Source organism: Oryx dammah, unplaced genomic scaffold (genome assembly GCF_014754425.2).
Source record: "Oryx dammah isolate SB20612 unplaced genomic scaffold, SCBI_Odam_1.1 HiC_scaffold_8, whole genome shotgun sequence".
NCBI lineage: Eukaryota > Metazoa > Chordata > Mammalia > Artiodactyla > Bovidae > Oryx > Oryx dammah.
The window spans coordinates 14,036,750-14,053,986 of record NW_024070192.1 but is presented as its reverse complement, the minus strand read 5'-3'; the positions used below and the strand labels follow the sequence as shown (position 1 = coordinate 14,053,986).

At 48.0% G+C, this 17,237-nt stretch overlaps 1 protein-coding gene across 5 annotated transcripts in view; it reads right to left on the bottom strand.

Moving 5' to 3' along the window:
• Positions 1-232: 232 nt before the first annotated feature.
• The window catches only part of PECAM1 (platelet and endothelial cell adhesion molecule 1), a 66,274-nt gene continuing 49,269 nt past the window's right edge, over positions 233-17,237 (bottom strand). For 2 of the 5 annotated variants that reach the window (XM_040244975.1, XM_040244979.1), the window contains 3 exons: positions 16,452-16,508; positions 6,458-6,480; positions 233-1,272 (listed from right to left, as the gene is read on the bottom strand). In XM_040244975.1, coding sequence (XP_040100909.1) covers positions 1,243-1,272; positions 6,458-6,480; positions 16,452-16,508 — 110 coding nt within the window. In that variant the 3' untranslated portion in view covers positions 233-1,242. The remainder of the gene's footprint in view (positions 1,273-6,457; positions 6,481-16,451; positions 16,509-17,237) is intronic. The other 3 variants (XM_040244976.1, XM_040244977.1, XM_040244978.1) reach the window with 3 other exon arrangements.

Sequence of the window (17,237 nt, the reverse complement as noted above, 5' to 3'; positions counted from 1 at the left end):
AGCAAGCTTCAGCTGCGAAGCCAACACTGAAGTAGCCCCTGATGGATATTAATGACTCAATGTGCCTGACTCAGACTACCTCTGGCTTCAGTGAAGGCCACGGAGGCCCTGGCCTGCTGACAGAACCTGCGTGGTTCTCTCTGTGGCCTCCTAGGCTTTGATGGAGGAGTCCTCGGGCATGACAGATATTCTGTATGTGTACAGCCTCTCAGAAGATGACATCTCACGGGTCTGTGAAGAGTGAAGATCAGATTTATTTAATACAACACCACAGGGCCCCTGAACTGTGTAGCTGAGGAGGGCGAGGAAGGTGGCTTCGGTGGGGCATGCTTACTAGTGCAATCCCACCACGGAAGGGCCACAGTCCCTCATCCACACTCTGGACACCATCAGAAACACCTGAGGACCTCGGGAGACCATTCCTTTTAGCAAGGAATAAATAACAAAATTAGTAAGAAAAATATGCATTTCATTTTTCTATTAAAAATTTTTTTTTTTGCCGGAGGCAGCCATCTTCCTGTTTTTTGGCCTTCAGCATGGTAGAGGAAAAGAAAGAAAGGGGATAGAAAACCAGCGTAAGAACATCTGTGCTTTGTCCGACTTCATTTTCTATTTGGTGCATTGCCCAGAAATGAAGTTGGCATCAAGTTGGCATCTCAAAAGAGCCTCTCCCAAGCAGCTTTGTTCTCCCAGTTGTGTCAGGAGAGGCCGTGGAGAGGGCAGGGTGCAACGGTCCAGTCCACGCTGTGCACTTCCAAGGAACAAGGACTGCCTAGAACCACAGACACTCAAAGGACCAAAGGCAAAGAGAAAAACTAGCCCCTAAGCTAGGCCACTTTCTAGGGGGAACTGACTATAAAACAGAAACCGGCATCTGTGCATGAGGGTACTTGGACAAGTTCTCGATTTCTGCGCAAGACAAAATATTCAAGTTTCAAAATATCCCAATGGCCAGTTTACCCTGAATCTCTGGCTGCCACTCTCCACTCCTGAGGATGCTTCAACTTGCTGGGACGCGGGCCATGCGGGAAACTAACCAGCCGGTCTGTTAGCTCTTTATACCCAACATAAAAGTAGTTAAGATGGATTTAATAACTGGTGGCTTGGCCTGACGAATTGCTACATTCGGTGGGAGCAGGGCAGGTCCATAAATAAGTGCACAAAACTCTTGCGATACAGGAATCATCTGTTCTTCTCGGAATGTGGGCATCCTCCCAGGGAGGCGCGTGTGCTCACGGAGTCCTAAGATCCGTCAAGGGAGCCTTCCGTTCTCTGCAGTGACAAGAGACAGGACACACTATGGTCACACCCTTCAAGATTGAAGACTGGCCTGGTGGAAAGATACACAAAACTGCACCCAGCGCTTCTCCAAGACTGTAGAATCTAACCGTCATCCGTGGGCACCCCGCACCCTGTAGGGGCAGCTCCTGCCCAGATTCATCCTTCTTTCTCTCCATGTCTGCTGTGTGGGGTCTGCAGCCTCTGTTCCCCACATACACGCCGCACAGCAGACTCGCAAACAATTTCATCAAGCACCCACGCAGGAAGACTAAGAAACACCTGGTGTCTTACTCCAACTCTGCCTCTAAGTTAACCTTCTCTGGGTCTGTTTTGGTTTTTTTTTTGTTGTTTGCCTGTGTGTTTGTTTTTGGTCATGCCTCTTGGCTTGCAGGATCTTAGTTCCCTGACCAGGGATTGAACCTGTGCCCCCTGCAGTGAAAGCCCTGAGTCTTAACCACTGGACTGCCAGAGAAGCCCAGAGGTCTGTTTTTAAATTTTAAAAAATGAAAGACCAAACTCAAATGATTAAACTTTTAAAAGAGTTTTAAATTATATGATTCTGCCTTTAAAAAGAATGAAATTCTGATTCATTTCAACATGGATAGACCCTGAAAACAATATGCTAAGTGAAATAAGTTAGACATGAAAGGAACAAATACTGTATGATTCCACTTAAATGGGGGTATCCAGAAGAGCCAAATTCCTAGAGACATGAAGTAGGATGGTGGCTGCCATTCTGGGAGGCAGGAGGAACAGGAAATTAGGGCTCAACAGGTGCAGACTTTGGGTTTGGGATGATGAAAAGTTCTGTGGATTTGGCAATGGTCACACAACAATGAAGTTGTACTTAATGCCCCTGAATTAACTGTACACTGAAAGATGGTAAACTTCATGTTGTGTGTATTTTGCCACAATAAAAGTGAAAAAAAAATTTTTTTTTAATTCCATATGCTACCTTACAGTGTTCTCTGATCGTTCCACATGGCATTTGTGTTACCTACACCCCGCTCCATGAGTGGACCTCCGTCTGACCCAGGCACTGTTTTCCCTGCTGAGAACTCAAGAAACTGCCCCCAAGAATTGTATGTCCTATCAATTACTGACAAACATCACTACCATGAAGTTGAAAGTGGAAGAGGTCCTAACGACTTGCAGAAGGAGTTGAAAGGCTATGAGAGGGGTGGATTTTGATGAATGGATAGAGCAAACGGGCAAGAGGGGAGCATGTCGGGAAATTCCCGAGTAGAGGGGCCCTGGGCAACAGTGAGCCTGGAAAAGCAGGCAGCACCTGAGGGCGTGACACTGGGCCCTCTGTGAGCACAGGGTACCCTGCAGGAGGTGGAATCCAGGGAGGCAGGAGAAGTTGTGGGGATTGGCCTGGGGCTTGGGAACACCAGGATGGGGTTCTGTCTGTCTCCCTGAGGGCTGGCTGAGATGGAGTCCCTGTTTTGTTCTGGTCCTGCCAGGTCTGAGGAACCTCTCGGAAGGATGCAGGTCTGTGGGGCTCCAGCTGGAAGGCCAAGGCTCTGTCTCCTCCTTTGCCAAGAGAGACCCACGCAAGCAGGCCAAGAGAGCTGTGTTGGCCCCCGGGGGCTGGAGGGCCGCCAGCCCTGGCAGCTACCCTTCCTCCATTTCCTCCACTTGGCCCAGAGGAGTGACCCTGGTGTCCAGCCTTTCTGCAGGCCCTGGACCAAGTCCTCCACCAGACACCTCCGCTGCCCTCTCCAGGGGAAGTGAGCTCAGGGAGCTGCTGCAGGAACAGCTCTAGAGATGGGAAGGGCAGGGCCACAGTTGTCCAGACCTTGGGGGTTTTGAACTAAAGGCTGACACACTCCCATCCAAGGCTGTGCTTGCCTGCTTTTAAATCAGAGCCCAGCTGTCAGGCACCTGAGAACAGCCAAGAAATCAGCCCACTTTTGGCCAGAACATGGTGTGGACAGTCTCAAGGGTCATTTTGCTTTTAACACTCCTGGGATTTCTACTTCCTGCTTCTTGAATGTGCCCCTTCTGTGCACTTCCAATGAACCAGATCTGTGCTGGGTGCCTGCTTAATCCTTGCAACAACCAAGTGAGAGGGTTCTATTTCCTCCAGTTGAGGCAACTAAGGTCCCAAGAGGTTAGGATATCTGCCCAAAGTGACATGTCTAATAAGGAATTATCAGGGAAGGGTCAAGTTTTAATGTGGGGCTCTGCTTCCTAAGTCACAGGTTGGCTTGAGTTGTATCCTGGGTCTTGGGTAAGCAACTGCTACATTCTCCTCATGTGACAGGGGCCTTTTAGGGCCAAGCAAAGTAAATTCCCTATCTATACCCTATGCTGCCAGAGTATCTGATGAAAAGAACTTTAAAATAGATATCTAGGTTTTCTATGATAGTTTTCAATCTGCAAGTACTTTGCACAAGTAGTTCTCATTTAAGAAGTGTTTCTCATTCTTAAGAAGCTTCTTGCTGTTTTTGTTGTTTCAGTCACTAAGCCATGTCTGATTCTTTTTCGACTCAATGGACTGTATAGCCTGCTAGGCTCCTCTGTCCATAGGATTTCCCCAGCAAGAATACTAGAGTGGGTTGCGTTTCCTTCTCCAGGGTATCTACCCAGCCCAGGGATCGAACCCCTGTCTCCTGCACTGGCAGGCAGATTCTTTACCACTGAGCCATGGGGGCAGCCCTAAGAAATTCTGTAATAGATAGATGTTACTGTTTTTGCTACTGTCATCACCGTCTCCATTTTATAGATGGGGAAGCTTAGGCTTGACTAGGGAGCTGGAACCCAGACCCCAGTCTTTTGATCCCAAATCCTGGGCCATTCCCATTGTATTCCAGCTGTCTGCTGGCTCCTGGGAAGGAAGGAGGTGAGTTGTAACTAGGAATTGCCTTTTTTTTTTTCAGTAAGATGGCAAGTTATTTCCAAAATCCTGAGAGCCACACAGGTTCAGATTCATCCCTTTCAGTACAGGCTGTTCTCTTTCACGTTATCTGTCTGCCTGGGCCACAAACACGATTTATAAACAAGGCAAAAATGGCAGAGGAAAAATGAAGTCAGAATGTGCCATTGAAGCAAGTCAAACAATACTAAATTAGTATTTGGCTAAGCGGCTATCTCATTGTTAAGATATTTCCTCCAATATGTTTTCAGAAGCAATGGCTATTAAACAACTGGGAATGATCGCCAGGTTTGATTTCAGGAAGGAAATCCCCTCCCATTTCCTTCTGGGCATTTCAATTAATTTTCTCCTGACCCTTGCCAGCTGATTATTAGGGAAACTATACCTGTGTCGTTTATAAACAAGATGCTTTCGCGTCAAGATTCCAAATGCCTTTCCCAATGGCTGGGAATCCCTGTGCTCCCGCCAGAAGACTTAATTATTTGGGGGGGCAGGACCAGCCATGGGTGAGCTCTCAGGAGCAGACTCTTGGGCCTGCAGGCCAGCTTCTGGGCAAGGGAAAGTTCTGTCTGTCCTAAAGCTCAGAGCCTCTGTCCAGAGAGATCATTTGGATTGAAGACAAAGTAAATAAGTCGGTCTCGAGGTCCAGCAGACCTGCCTTGGATGGACACACCATGATTAGTGCATCAGGAGAACATCTCTTTATTTGGGTCCCACAAGGTCCATGGAGCAAAATTCTCACTCTCCATGCTCTCAGAGCTGTGATGGCTGGGACAGTGACATCACTCTTGGAGGGAGTCTTGTGGTGTGGACTGGCTGGGGAGCTTGGAGACCTAGGTTTTCTAGCCCTGGCTCTGCAGTTAACAAGCTGGGTCACCCTGGGCAAGCTATTCTGCTCTAAATTGTTCTCCCCCCACACCCCCAATGTCCTTCCAATGCAATCGTCTCTGATTTCAGAAATCTGAGTGGGCTTAGACTAGAAAAAGACATTCATTGCATTCCTCTTTTCCTTAAATTGACAGTCTTCCTCCATCAGAAGAATGTCAACAGCTTCCTGTCTGTCAAAGGCAAAATGAGTTCTCTGTTTTACAAGAATTCAGACTCAGGCAAAACAAAGGAAGCTGGGGGCCCATTGGAAGGGGCTACCAGCAATCTTGCTGAAAGTTCTTCCCAGACCTTAAAGAAGCAATTTGAGAGGCAAACACCTTATTCCTTAAGATGCTAGCTGCCCAGTTAACTTCTATGCTGCTGAGCAGCTCATAAAGAGGTGGAGAGTAGGAAGATAGGGGGACATGGGTCTTTGCAAAACTTGAACTTGGACCTCTGTGCCTTTTTTTTTTTTTTTTAACTACACAATGCAGAATCTTAGGTTTCCAACCAAGGATTGAACCCATGCCCCCAGCACTGGGAGTGTGGAGTCCCAACTACTGGACCACTAGGGAAGTCCCCTTCTGTACTTCTTTTAAGCATTCCTATCTGCCAAGTGGCAGCTTCCTAAATTTTCTACTAGCTACAGAATGAAACCTCATGATGAGGTACTGGAGTCTTTTCTAAGCAAACGCTACCTTACCCTTCCCCCCATCACTCCTCATGGGCACCCTCGTCTGCTCCCATTCTGCTGCCAGAGCTTCCGCCATCTCCCCAGCCCTCAGACTTCAGCCCCTGAAAATCTTTCTACCTAGACGCTGCTGTAATGCGCTCATTCCTCATGGCCTATCCGCATGACCCTTTCCTTGGGGAAGAGTCTGCTAACCAGGCAGCATGAAGCGCCTCGCTTCTGTTTTTGTGGTCTCTGGAGCAGCAAATTGCTTTGCTTTCTCAGCTGAGATAATCCCCCTCATTTCCTCACTGGGTCAAAGACCTTCTGTGTCCCCCACAGCAGAGGGTCTGGTATGTGAGGGTAACTACACCCCCCGAATCTGCACTGTCCATCCCCCCCGCCACCACCCCCACCAAAGGACCCGGACTCAGAGGGAATATGGAATCTGCTCATCTATAACCGAGCATCCTAGATTTCCAACCCTGCGGGCAATTTCTGGGCTTTCATGTCCTAAGCGGGCTGCGAAGGAATGATGGGAATTGTGGGAGAGAATTTCAAAACCACAGCAAGTCTAGAAAACCTGATAGCCTGAGCACCAGGCTGGTCAGAAGAGCCCAGGGTTCTGGTGTAAAACAGTCAAGGCTAGTCCAGGGCTGTCTTTGCTGGGGCTGCAGAAAGCTGAGTGAGCCTGGAAATATTTCACTGTTGAATGGACTATTTTTTTAAAAAATAATGCATATGAAATGTGTACTTACAGAATATCTGTTTTCCACGAAATCTGCAAAACAAAGGATAAGGCAGAGGTGAGCAGTATGAAGAGCACGAAGAGCAGTTAGGCTTCCCACGCCAGCATCTCAGAGGCTGAGCAGCCAAAGGAAAGAGACAGCGGGGAGGGGCAGGGTGGCCGTGCAGGAGACCCCAGCCCTCACACCTCCTGGGTACCCAAGTTTGTGGCTCCTTTGCCTACAGGTAGCTTCCCCAGGACCCTGTGGCTCCATGTGACAAGCATATAAAGTCCCTGGCAGCCCATTTAACATTTTAAACAGTTTTTTTTTTTTTTTAACTTAATAGCGCATGCTATTTTAGAGGGGAAAAAAGAAACCTGACACTTACAGAAAGGTAGAAAGCAGGTGAAAATTCTCTCTGGCTCCATGGTTGACTGAAATGTCTTCCAGTCATTTTCCAATAAGAGTAAAGTTTTTTGTGTTTTTTTTTGGGGGGTGGGGTGGGGTGGGGTGGGAGAAGTTATAATTATCTAGTCTATGCCATTTTAGAACCTCTCTTTTACGCATGGTGTGATTTTAGAAACATAATTGTTAGCAGCTATTTAGTCATTATTCCACAAGTATGCAGTTGTTTACTAAACCAGTTCCTTACTTTTAAAAATTTAGGTTCTTTCCAAGTTTTTGCTATTTTATATGATGCCACCAGTATCTTCTTTGGGAATAAAGCTATTTCCATGGTTCATACTAGTTTGTCTATTCCCAGGAGTGGGATCCATGGAGCAGAAAGCATAAACAAGGCCAACGCCCTTGGCATATAGAGTTCAAGTGCTGTCTGAAGGGCAGGGCGCCACAGCCCCTTGCCCTGGAAGGGAGCATCCTCCCAACCAAGTGGAGATCACACGGTCTTCTTGCTGGGCATGCCGAGACTTGTCCAGAAGATGAGAAAGAGGGTGAGAAAGGCCCAAGGGAACAGGAGACGTTGCACCGAAGGTGAGTGACCACCTGCATTACTTAGAGATGGTTTTACTACAAGAGGCGAGAGAGCGCTGTGATTAGCCCTTGAACAGGACCAGACTCCACGAACAGCAGAGTTTCTGAATTGGCGGGGGGGGGGTGGCCTACCGGCTGTGGCTGATACCCCAAGTAGCCCACTATGGCCCTAGCTCTGAAGACATGGAATCCTAGGGAAGGTCCAAGAGGAAATGAGAGTTTTGGGGGTGGTTGCTATTCTTGAAGGTGGTGGAGGGCCATACCCTCCTCCTCACCCCCAAATCCTCGTTCTTCCTTGAGAGGTGATCCTGGGGACCTCGGTGTCTACCCAGTCCCCTCCGCCACCCCCCAAGTTCAAGCCCCTTCTGAATCTTGGCTGTCCTGGGGCCCAACTGTCACAACAGGAGTCACAACCTTCTGTTTCTTTCTTGAATTTAAAAATATCCTGTTTCCACCAGTCCACTTCCCCCCTCAAACCCTGTCTTATCACAGCTCCATTGTGCGTCTCTTCTAGAGGGAACAGGGCCAGGAGTTCCTAAGGGGCCCCCTTCTGTCCTGGCTAGGCCAGAGGCAGGCGTCAAGGGCCAAATGGATGAATCAGCCCAACCAACAAGTCAAGCCATTGTGTAAACTTCCACACATTGAGTGAGGCCGTGGGCAGCACCCCACCCCCAGACCAAACCTGACCTGGAGGACCCAAAGGACCCCATGCTTCCCGCTCCTTCAGAGCCCCAAGGCTTCTGGAATCAGACCCACGAGGGCGAGAGCCTCATTTCCTAATGCAATACAGACTCGGAATACCAACATTCGAATCTAATATATTTGATAATGTATTATAATAACACATTGATATTGTATTATTATAATATCATCCCCCCTCGTGGCTCAGAGGTTAAAGTGTCTGCCTGCAATACGGGAGACCCAGGTTCGAAGCCTGGGTTGGGAAGATCCCCTGGAGAAGGAAATGGCAACCTACTCCAGGATTCTTGCCTGGAGAATCCCATGGACAGAGAAGCCTGATAGGCTGTAGTCCATGGGGTCGCAAAGAGTTGGACACGACTGAGTGACTTCACTTACTGACTTACTTATAATAACACTGATTATACTGATAATACTGATGGAGCACCAAGCTACACCCACTTGTTGTTGGTACTAGAATCTGGTGGGTAGTGTCCTTTTTTTTTTTTTTTTTTAATGGAGTAAGTTTTATCTCCTTGAAGTAGCAGAGGCCACCCTGGGGGTGGGCTAGCAGTGCCCATGGGCCTAGTTTGCTCTGGGCCTCTCAAGATGGGTGTGGGGAGGGGGCACAGGCCCTCAAGTGCTCTTTCCTCCCTCCCAGAGAGGGCATGGCACAGGGCCCTCCTCTGATCATGACTGTCTATGATCAGCCCCTCCCTGGTCTACTGGAGTTCTGCTCCCTTAAGAAGAAGCCTGGAAGTCTGAATTCCAGGCAAAGAGAAAGTAGAAGCGGGAGGCTGAGTGAAGGAGGTGGGCCTTGCCAGGCCAAGAAGACAGAGGTTAGTGTCTGGAGCAGGACTTGGCATCTCTCCCTAGAACCACAAGTCGTCAGGTGGGAGGTGCCCAGGACACCTCCAAGGGGGGACACATGACTTCTAGGGAGGAAAACCAGCTCCTATCTTGGGGGAGTCACAGGAAATTAATTTCTTTAAACCAGAATTTCTTAATGCTGGCACTACTGACTGATATCCTGGGCTGGATAATTCTTTGTCATGGGGCTTGTCTTGTGTGTTATAAGATGTTTACCAGTATCCCTGGCCCCCGCCCATTAGATGCAGGAGCAACCCCTTTCCCCACCCCTTGCCAAATTATGACAACAAAAAATGTCTCCAGACACTGCCAAAGGTCTATTGCGTTGAGAACCACTGCTCTAAACTGCAAATCCTATCCTAGGCCTGAGTTCTCTCCTAGGGAAGAACTGACTGCATTGTTAATTAATTATGAGAAACCACATTATGCTCCGGTCTTTAAAACTGGGGTAAATATATGTTAATAAGTTATGCTTTGGATGAACTGCAAACTATTTTATAAAGTACTTTCAGGATAAGCTGGAGCCCTTTGAAACCATCAAGTGCTGAATCAGAGTGAAGGTACAAACTTCCTGGGCTAGCCAGGAATTCCAGTTCACACAAGGCTCAACCAGGCTGAGTGGAGCTGATGAGTAAGCCACGGCAACGCACTCCAATATTCTTGTCTGGAGAATCCCATGGACAGAGAAGCCTGGTGGGCTGTGGGCTATGGGGTCACGCAGCTGAAGGGACTTAGCATGCATTGCTGACAAATCCTAATCTCAGGCAAAATAAGTGGAAAGGAAATAAGAACTTGAAAGACCTAAAGTGCCAAGCTTGCAGATCTAAATTATGAGGCAATTATCAGCATTTTCTCCACTCCCGAGAAAGCTGAAGTTTACTGAGAGGCAAGATCTCCTTCTCCACCCATAATTCTGGCTGTGTCCTCGGGGCTGGTTCTCTCTTTCTCCTGAGGCTGACTTCAACTTGGTCTCTTTCTGATAGTCTTCTTAGTTCTGAGAAACCCTCTCCTTCCCTCCCTAATAGGCAGTGAACATGTAGCAGAGAATGGTCTAATGGCTGGAAAGTGAAGCAGCTCAACGGTAGAGAGATTTCCTTGCCTAGGACGAAGAGTTAATTGCTGGGACAGGAAGACGTTAGCTCAGCTGTGTGTCAGCAAGTTGGCTAAAATGTTCGTTCGGGTTAGACTAGATGTTGGTATAGCAAACCCAAACTTTTTGGCCAACCCAATAGAGGAGCACAGGGAACTCTGCTCAACATTATGTAACAACCTAAGTGGGAAACGAATTTGAAAAAGAATAGATACATGTATATGTATAAAAAAAATAAAAACCAAAGTAACTCCAATGGGAAAATAAGCCTTAATATCAAAATTTTCTGGTTATTCTACTCTAATTAGTACTTTGTTCAGTTTGCCAAGTGGTTGGTGTCTGACTCTTTGCAACCCCACGGACTGCAGCATGCCAGGCTTCCCTGTCCTTCACCATCTCCTAAAAATGAATATTTCAGGTGTTGGAATAGTTAAGAGTAAAGAAGAAACACAAAGCCATTTGTGCTGGAGTCACTGTTAACAACATATTAATAATTAATTTGAATTTTTCAATACATTTTCAACTATCAGAAAAACAGCAGAACAGCAGATGTGCAAGACTGTGGTCAAGACTCAGAGGGAGGTAACGAGTTGGAAGAGTTGCCTCCTTCCTCCTCATTTTATAGAACTCACCTGCCCACCACAGCCCTTTTCCACTCAACGGCCATGTGCATTCCTAAGACACACTGAGGTGTTCACCTTGCAGCAACTCCACTGAGGCCAAGGGCATTTTATTGAGAATTAACGAGGAAACTGGGCTTCCTGGCGGCTCAGTGGTAAAGAATCTGCCTGCCAACACAGGAGACTCAGGTTCGATCCCTGGGTTGGGAAGATCCCCTAGAAAAGGAAATGGCAACCCACTCCAGTATTCTTGCCTAGGAAATCCCATGGACAGATGAGCCTGGTGGGCTACAGTCCACAGGGCTGCAAAGAGTTGAACAGGACTTAGCAATTCAACAACAACAAGGAAACTAATTGGTGACAAGAAGCAGGGGTGGAGCAAAGTTCTATAACCTGATGAAGGTGGAGCTGAGATCAAACCCCAGAGCTCCTACTGAGCATGTTTTCCATTAGGCCGCAGTACAGAGAAGCATCCAGGCTGGCCTCGGACCAACACAAAAGCAGCAGCAACACAGTACAATGGCTCCTGAGACCCAGGACTTAATTCAGATTTGAAGGGCAAACTTGGAGTCAAGGATGGGTAAAGGATTAGGGTGGACTCCAAGGGACCCGGGAGTGAGTGACTCTTAGAAGTGACTGAGTCCCCACCTCATCAACAAGTTCCAGGGCATAGGTCGGTAGTGACCAAGGCATAGACAAATGACCGTTGCTTCCAAACACAGGACACTGAGACGCTGAATGGTATGATGGTAAGGCCACTTAAGATCATTCATTCAATCCCCTGATTTGACAGATTAAAACAATTGAACATGGTCAAATTCACAGAGACAGAAAGTAGAATGGTCATTGCCAGGGGTTGGGGGGGCAGGGTCTGGGAAGTTATCGTTTAGCGGGTAAGGAGTATCAGTTAGGAAAGATGAACAAGTCCTAGAGATGGGTCATGGTGATGGTTGTATAACAATGTGATTGTACTCAGTGTTACTGAAATGCACACTTAAAAATGGTTACAATGGCAAGTGCTATGTATTTTTACAAAATACACAGAAAACTGAGCTTAGAGCCTAAAGCCAAGATCACAAAGACCTGGTGCCTACCATAGTCCATCAGCTCCCCAGACACTCCTCAGCCTACAGTCTCCAACACCCTCTCCAGGGCCCTGGTCCTACCCAGAGCCCCACCCTAGAGCTGCTCCTTGGGGCCAGGCCTGCCCGATGCCCTTTGGCTTATCTAGACAAGCAGTTTTCCTTTGTATCACTCAAGGGAAAAAGGGAGTCTAAGTGCCAGAACTATGTCCTGTGAGCCATTTCCCAAAATAGCCAGCCCTGAAGTGATGCATGTCGAAAAAGGATGGGAAACTGAGAAGCTAAGGTGGGGAAGAAAGAAACACTAAGAAGGAAAGGTCAGACAAGACCCCGCCCTGTACTCAGCTTGCTCACTGAGACCTACTTCCACTGGGGCCTTTTATTTTTATTGTGGGTCACACCCTCCCCTTAAAGTACACACACACACAATTTCTGGGTTATCTCTACCAGCCAGTCCAGAACAATCACTCCAGGATTGCTGGGGAGTAAGAAAAACTCTACCCCCTTGAATGAGAACCAGAGCAGAACTCAGAACATCTAGAAAATGGTTCTAAAAGCGTATCCCAGCCTGACAGCAGCAGCATGTGGGAATTTGTTAGAAATGCAAGTTCTCAGCCCACTCCCAACCTACTGAATTAAGGGTAGTGCCAAACTACCTAGATTTTAACCCACCTGCAGAAGCCCTCATCGAGATTCAACCACATGGCCCTCATTCTGCAGACAAGGTGACCGAGGTCCTGAGAGGCTCCCTGACTCACCTGGCGTCACCCAGACCACACCAGGCTGCTACTCTTAACTTGTAAAGAGCAACAGAGCTGAATGCTCTAATCAGGCTGATGACAGTGGAAACCAATTGGTTTGGCAACACAGAGAAGAAACATGAAGCTTGTGAAGGACATCGCGCTGCAGCCAGGCTCCCTACGCCCCATCCCTGCTCTGCCACGGACCAGAATAAGCTTTGTCACCTCTGGGCCCGTCTCCCCATCTGTAGAGCAGGAATAATAACAGAGCCTCCATCAACCCTGTGATGGGTTTGAGCAGCTGATGAAGGAAAAGAAAGAAAGAAAAGGAAAGAGGAATTAACTAAGGCTCGCAGCCTCCTCCTTTGGGCCGCAGACAAGTGGGAAATGCTCAAAAAGAGGAACTCCCTTGGCTTCCAAGATGCTGGCTCTTGCAGCAACAATGTGGTTTTGGCTCCAAGGCCCAGGGCTCCCTCTACCCATCTGACAGGAGCTGGCTGCCACGTTAGAGACCAGACTGTAGAGAGACCCAAGCCCCCGTTGACCCCTGATGGCCCAGAGGGTGCCGCGGGAGTGCCCTGGCCTGGGAGTCCAGAGCTAGCTCTCGTCTTGCACTGGGCCGGGCACTGAACTCTATGGCTCGAGTTTTCCTTATGGGTTTTTTAGCTAAAATGGATTGACTGCTCACCGTGGTAAGAATGGGTTTCCCTTTGTGGCTCAGATGGTAAAGAGTCTGTCTTTAATGTGGGAGACCCTGGTTTGACCCCTGGATTGGGAAGATTCCCTGGAGAAGGGAATAGCTATCCACTCCAGTATTCTTGCCTAGAGAATTCCATGGACAGAAGAGCCTGGCAGGCTACAGGCCATGGGGTCGCAAAGAGTTGCACTGCTGTCTCATCCCCTTCTCTTATTTAATCTCTTCTCTGTTTACTAGTTGAAGAAACTGAGTCTCAGAGAGGTGAGGCATCTTGGTCAGAGTTGCACAGCTGGTGATGTGGCAGTACCAGGGCAGGGGCTCAAATGTCTGCCAGCAAAACAGGGCCCTGCATCACCTCAAATCCCTACTGGGTTGGGTGCTATGGTCTAGCTTATGGTCTGTTCCGGCTAGGGGGGAGCAGTCGGGTTCCAACAGCTGGGGACTGAAACTCAGGCATCTAGAACCAGCCTGGGGACCCTGAAAAAACACACTAGAACAGTTGCCCTAAAGCAGAGTAGAAAATCAGAATGTGTCACCCTAAAATAAGCCGCTTTGGCATAAGGGTCATTTTGAGCTGGAGGCAAATAAGAATCAACAGAGGCAAGCCTTCCAGGAGCTTCCCTCCTCTTTTTCTTGTTAATTATCTGTCTTTTGTCAGGCTAATCTGCAGGGTCCCTAGATACTAGCCCTTGGGAATCCACACAGGGTGTGACTTTCACCAGCAGCCTGGAGCCTCCCCAGGTGGCCTCAGGTGACCTGAGAGCCCAGGCCTCCTGTAGCCTGGGTTTCCTGCAGTCTCTACCCTTCACCAGCTGCCCTTCCTCAAAACAAAAGGAACTCTTTTAGTGATCAGGAGTATGGAATCCAGCTCTGGGGTGGGCCGGTTCTCAGTGAAAGTAAAAGTCGCTCAGTCGTGTCCAACTGTGACCTCATGGACTGTATAGTCCATGGAATTCTCCAGGCCAGAATACTGGAGTAGCCTTTCCCTTCTCCAGGGGATCTTCCCGACCCAGGAATCGAATCGGAGTCCCCTGCATTGCAGGCAGATTCTTTACCAACTGAGCTATCGGGGAACTAGCACTAATCTCGGGGAACTGTTTTAAGCTCCCTAAGTCTCGTATCCTCATCTGAAAAATGGGATTTATTGTGGAGGATTGAAAGAGGTAATGTCATATAGATCACTTAGCACCAACAGTAAGCGCTTAATAAATGTTGAGTTTTTGCATAACCAAAGCAACTGAAAGCAAACCATCTCAGGGACCATGAGGAAAGCAAAGGGTATTTTTATACAAGTACCTGAGAAGACCAAGTACCTTGAACCCTCTCTGAATTTCAGCTTTCTGTTACACTGGAAGAACAGAGGAAGCCTGTTTCTGAATTTGTGTTTTGCTAGCTCGGAATAATACTAAGAATGCAAAGTGAGATACTGAAGCTAAAAATCCCCCAGGAAATGGTTTTCAAAAATTATTCAGTCAATGTCAAGTTCCCCATGGGGCTGAGTTTCTGATCTATTCATGAAAATACTACCTCTTAAAAGATTAAGGGGTGATTCCTAGTTGCGATAACAAGTAGACTCTTGAGGTAAGACAGTGCTTTTCAAATGTTGGCAGCATCAGAAATACGTGGGATCTTGTTGGGAGAAAAGATTCTGATTCTGTGGGTCTGGGTTGGGCCTGAGACCACCTGCTACCTGTCTGTGGACCGCCCTTGGGGTAGCCAGGTTTTACTGAAGTTTCCTAGCCTATTTGAATAATTCCTTTTCAAAGAATCCACTTAAATAGAGATCTATTGTACAGAGAAAGATATCTGCATAGTGACTGTTTTCTCTGGGAATGTTTGTGCTTTTGGGGTTGTGACTTATTTTCCATGTAATATATCACATAAGGAAGGTGGCCGATAGTATTGTAATAACTCTGTATGGGAGCGGATGGTTACTAGCTGGTGATCATTTAATAATAAAACGCCAAACCTTTATATAGTAAATCTGAATGTAACGTAATACTGTCCATCAGCTAGATTTCAATGAAGAAATAAAAATAAATAAAAGTGGTTCTTGGTAGATTTCATTTCATGAGAATGAAATAGAATAATTACACCAAAAAAATGATTGTTGGGAGTGATTCTAGTTTGCTGTACACCTGAAACTAACACATTATAAGTCGACCATACTTGAATAAAAATTTTTAAAAATAGATAACTAATAAGAAACAGAAGGAGAAGGGGGTGATAGAGGATGAGATGGTTGGATGGCATCACCAACTCAATGGACGTGAGTTTGAGCAAACTCTGGGAGATAATGAAGGACAGGGAAGCCTGGTGTGCCACAGTCCATGGGGTTGCAAAGAGCTGGACAAAACTGAGCAACTGAGTAACAATAAGAACCTACTGTATAGCACAGAGAACTCTATTCTAGACTCTGTAATAGCCTATATAGGAAAAGCATCTAAAATGAGTGGATGTATGTATGTATCACTGATTCACTTTGCTGTACTCCTGAAGCTAACACAACATTGTATATCAACTCTACTCCAATAAAAATTTTTTAATTAAATAAATAAAAGTGGTTCTTTGTGGATTTCATTTCATGAGAATGAACTAGAATCATTACCCAAAAATGAGATTGTTAGGCCCTGGCCGAAGTTCCTTGTCTGCCCAGCCCTGGGGAAGGCTCTCTGAGAGGAAGAAGTGAAGGCAAGGAATGAGGTGGGGTCTGGGCAGAAATCACAGGAAGAGGAAGTGAATCCCATCCGTCTCCCTCGCCCAGAGTCAGCGTGCTCACTGAAAGGATGTAGCTACTGAATATGCTTCAAGCAAAGGTCTGACTTTGCCTGAGGCCTTCAGGAGCCTGGTGCACCAGGGCCTGTGTGAGGAGCAGTGAGAAGAGGCAGGCAGGACCGCGCTGCTTCTGTCCGGGTCAGGAGTGCCCAGAACGCTGTTGGGCACCTCGTGAGCACACAGTGGTTCCAGGACACGCTCCAGTCCACCTGGCCCTTAGCTGGGTGTGAACGAGTGAGCCTCTGTCTGCCTGGCATGCAGCCCGCCCTCAGTAAGTGTGCGTCGACTACATAAATAGTAAACATGGCCACTTTTTCAGGGTGGTGGGGAGAGACCGTCGATAGCTCCAGTCCAACTCTGCACTCTCTTTGGCCATCTTTGTACCTTCTTTCCCCGGTCCACACCCGAGATCCCATGGATGAAATTATAGAAAGTGCCCTCTCCCCCGACTCGGGCTGGGAGTATAGGGGACTCTCACTCACCAGGATCAGCTTTCCGGATTTCACTGTATACCGTCTCCGTGCCCTTTGTGCCCAGACCTGGAAAGGGGCCAAGCACAGGTCAGCAGCCAGGTCAGCCACTGCTGAAGCAGGAGAATGTTGGGGTGCCCCAAGAAAGGCAGTGCCCCACGGTCCACCCCCTGGCCCGCCCCATGAGTAGTGTCTGCAGGGGCCCCTGGCGTCCTTGTCACCACTGAGCCCGGCCCACTTCCTGGAAGATCCTGGTCTCTCAGCCTGGAAGTACGAGACCAACAGGGCACTGTGGGACCCTGGACCCTGGAGGTGTGGGTAGAGGTGCGCCCCCATGCAGACCTGGAGTCTTCAGCTCTGCGGCCCCCTCCCTTCTTCTCTGCCATTGTGACCCTGTGTCCAGTTGCTCTGCCAGTCCTTTCCCAGGAGGCTGGGATAGGGTCTTCCAGTCACCCTTGGGAAAGTCTGGGTTAGAGCCTGGGCATCACTGAGACTCTAAGGATCAGCAGAGACCCGCTCACAACACTAGACAGCTGGGCTGGTTGATTTCAAATGGCGAAAATCTTGGCCTCAATGCAGATTCTGACTGAGATGGTCCAGGGTGGGCCCTGGCATTGGTCTTTTAAGAGCTTCCTGTGCATGCTCAGTTGCTTCAGTCATGTCTGACTCTTTGCAACCCCATGGACTGTAGCCTACCAGGCTCCTCTGTCCATTGGATTCTCCAGACAAGAATACTGGAGTGGGTTGCCATGCCCTCCTCCAGGGAAGAGCTTCCTAGGGGGTTCTAATATGCAGACA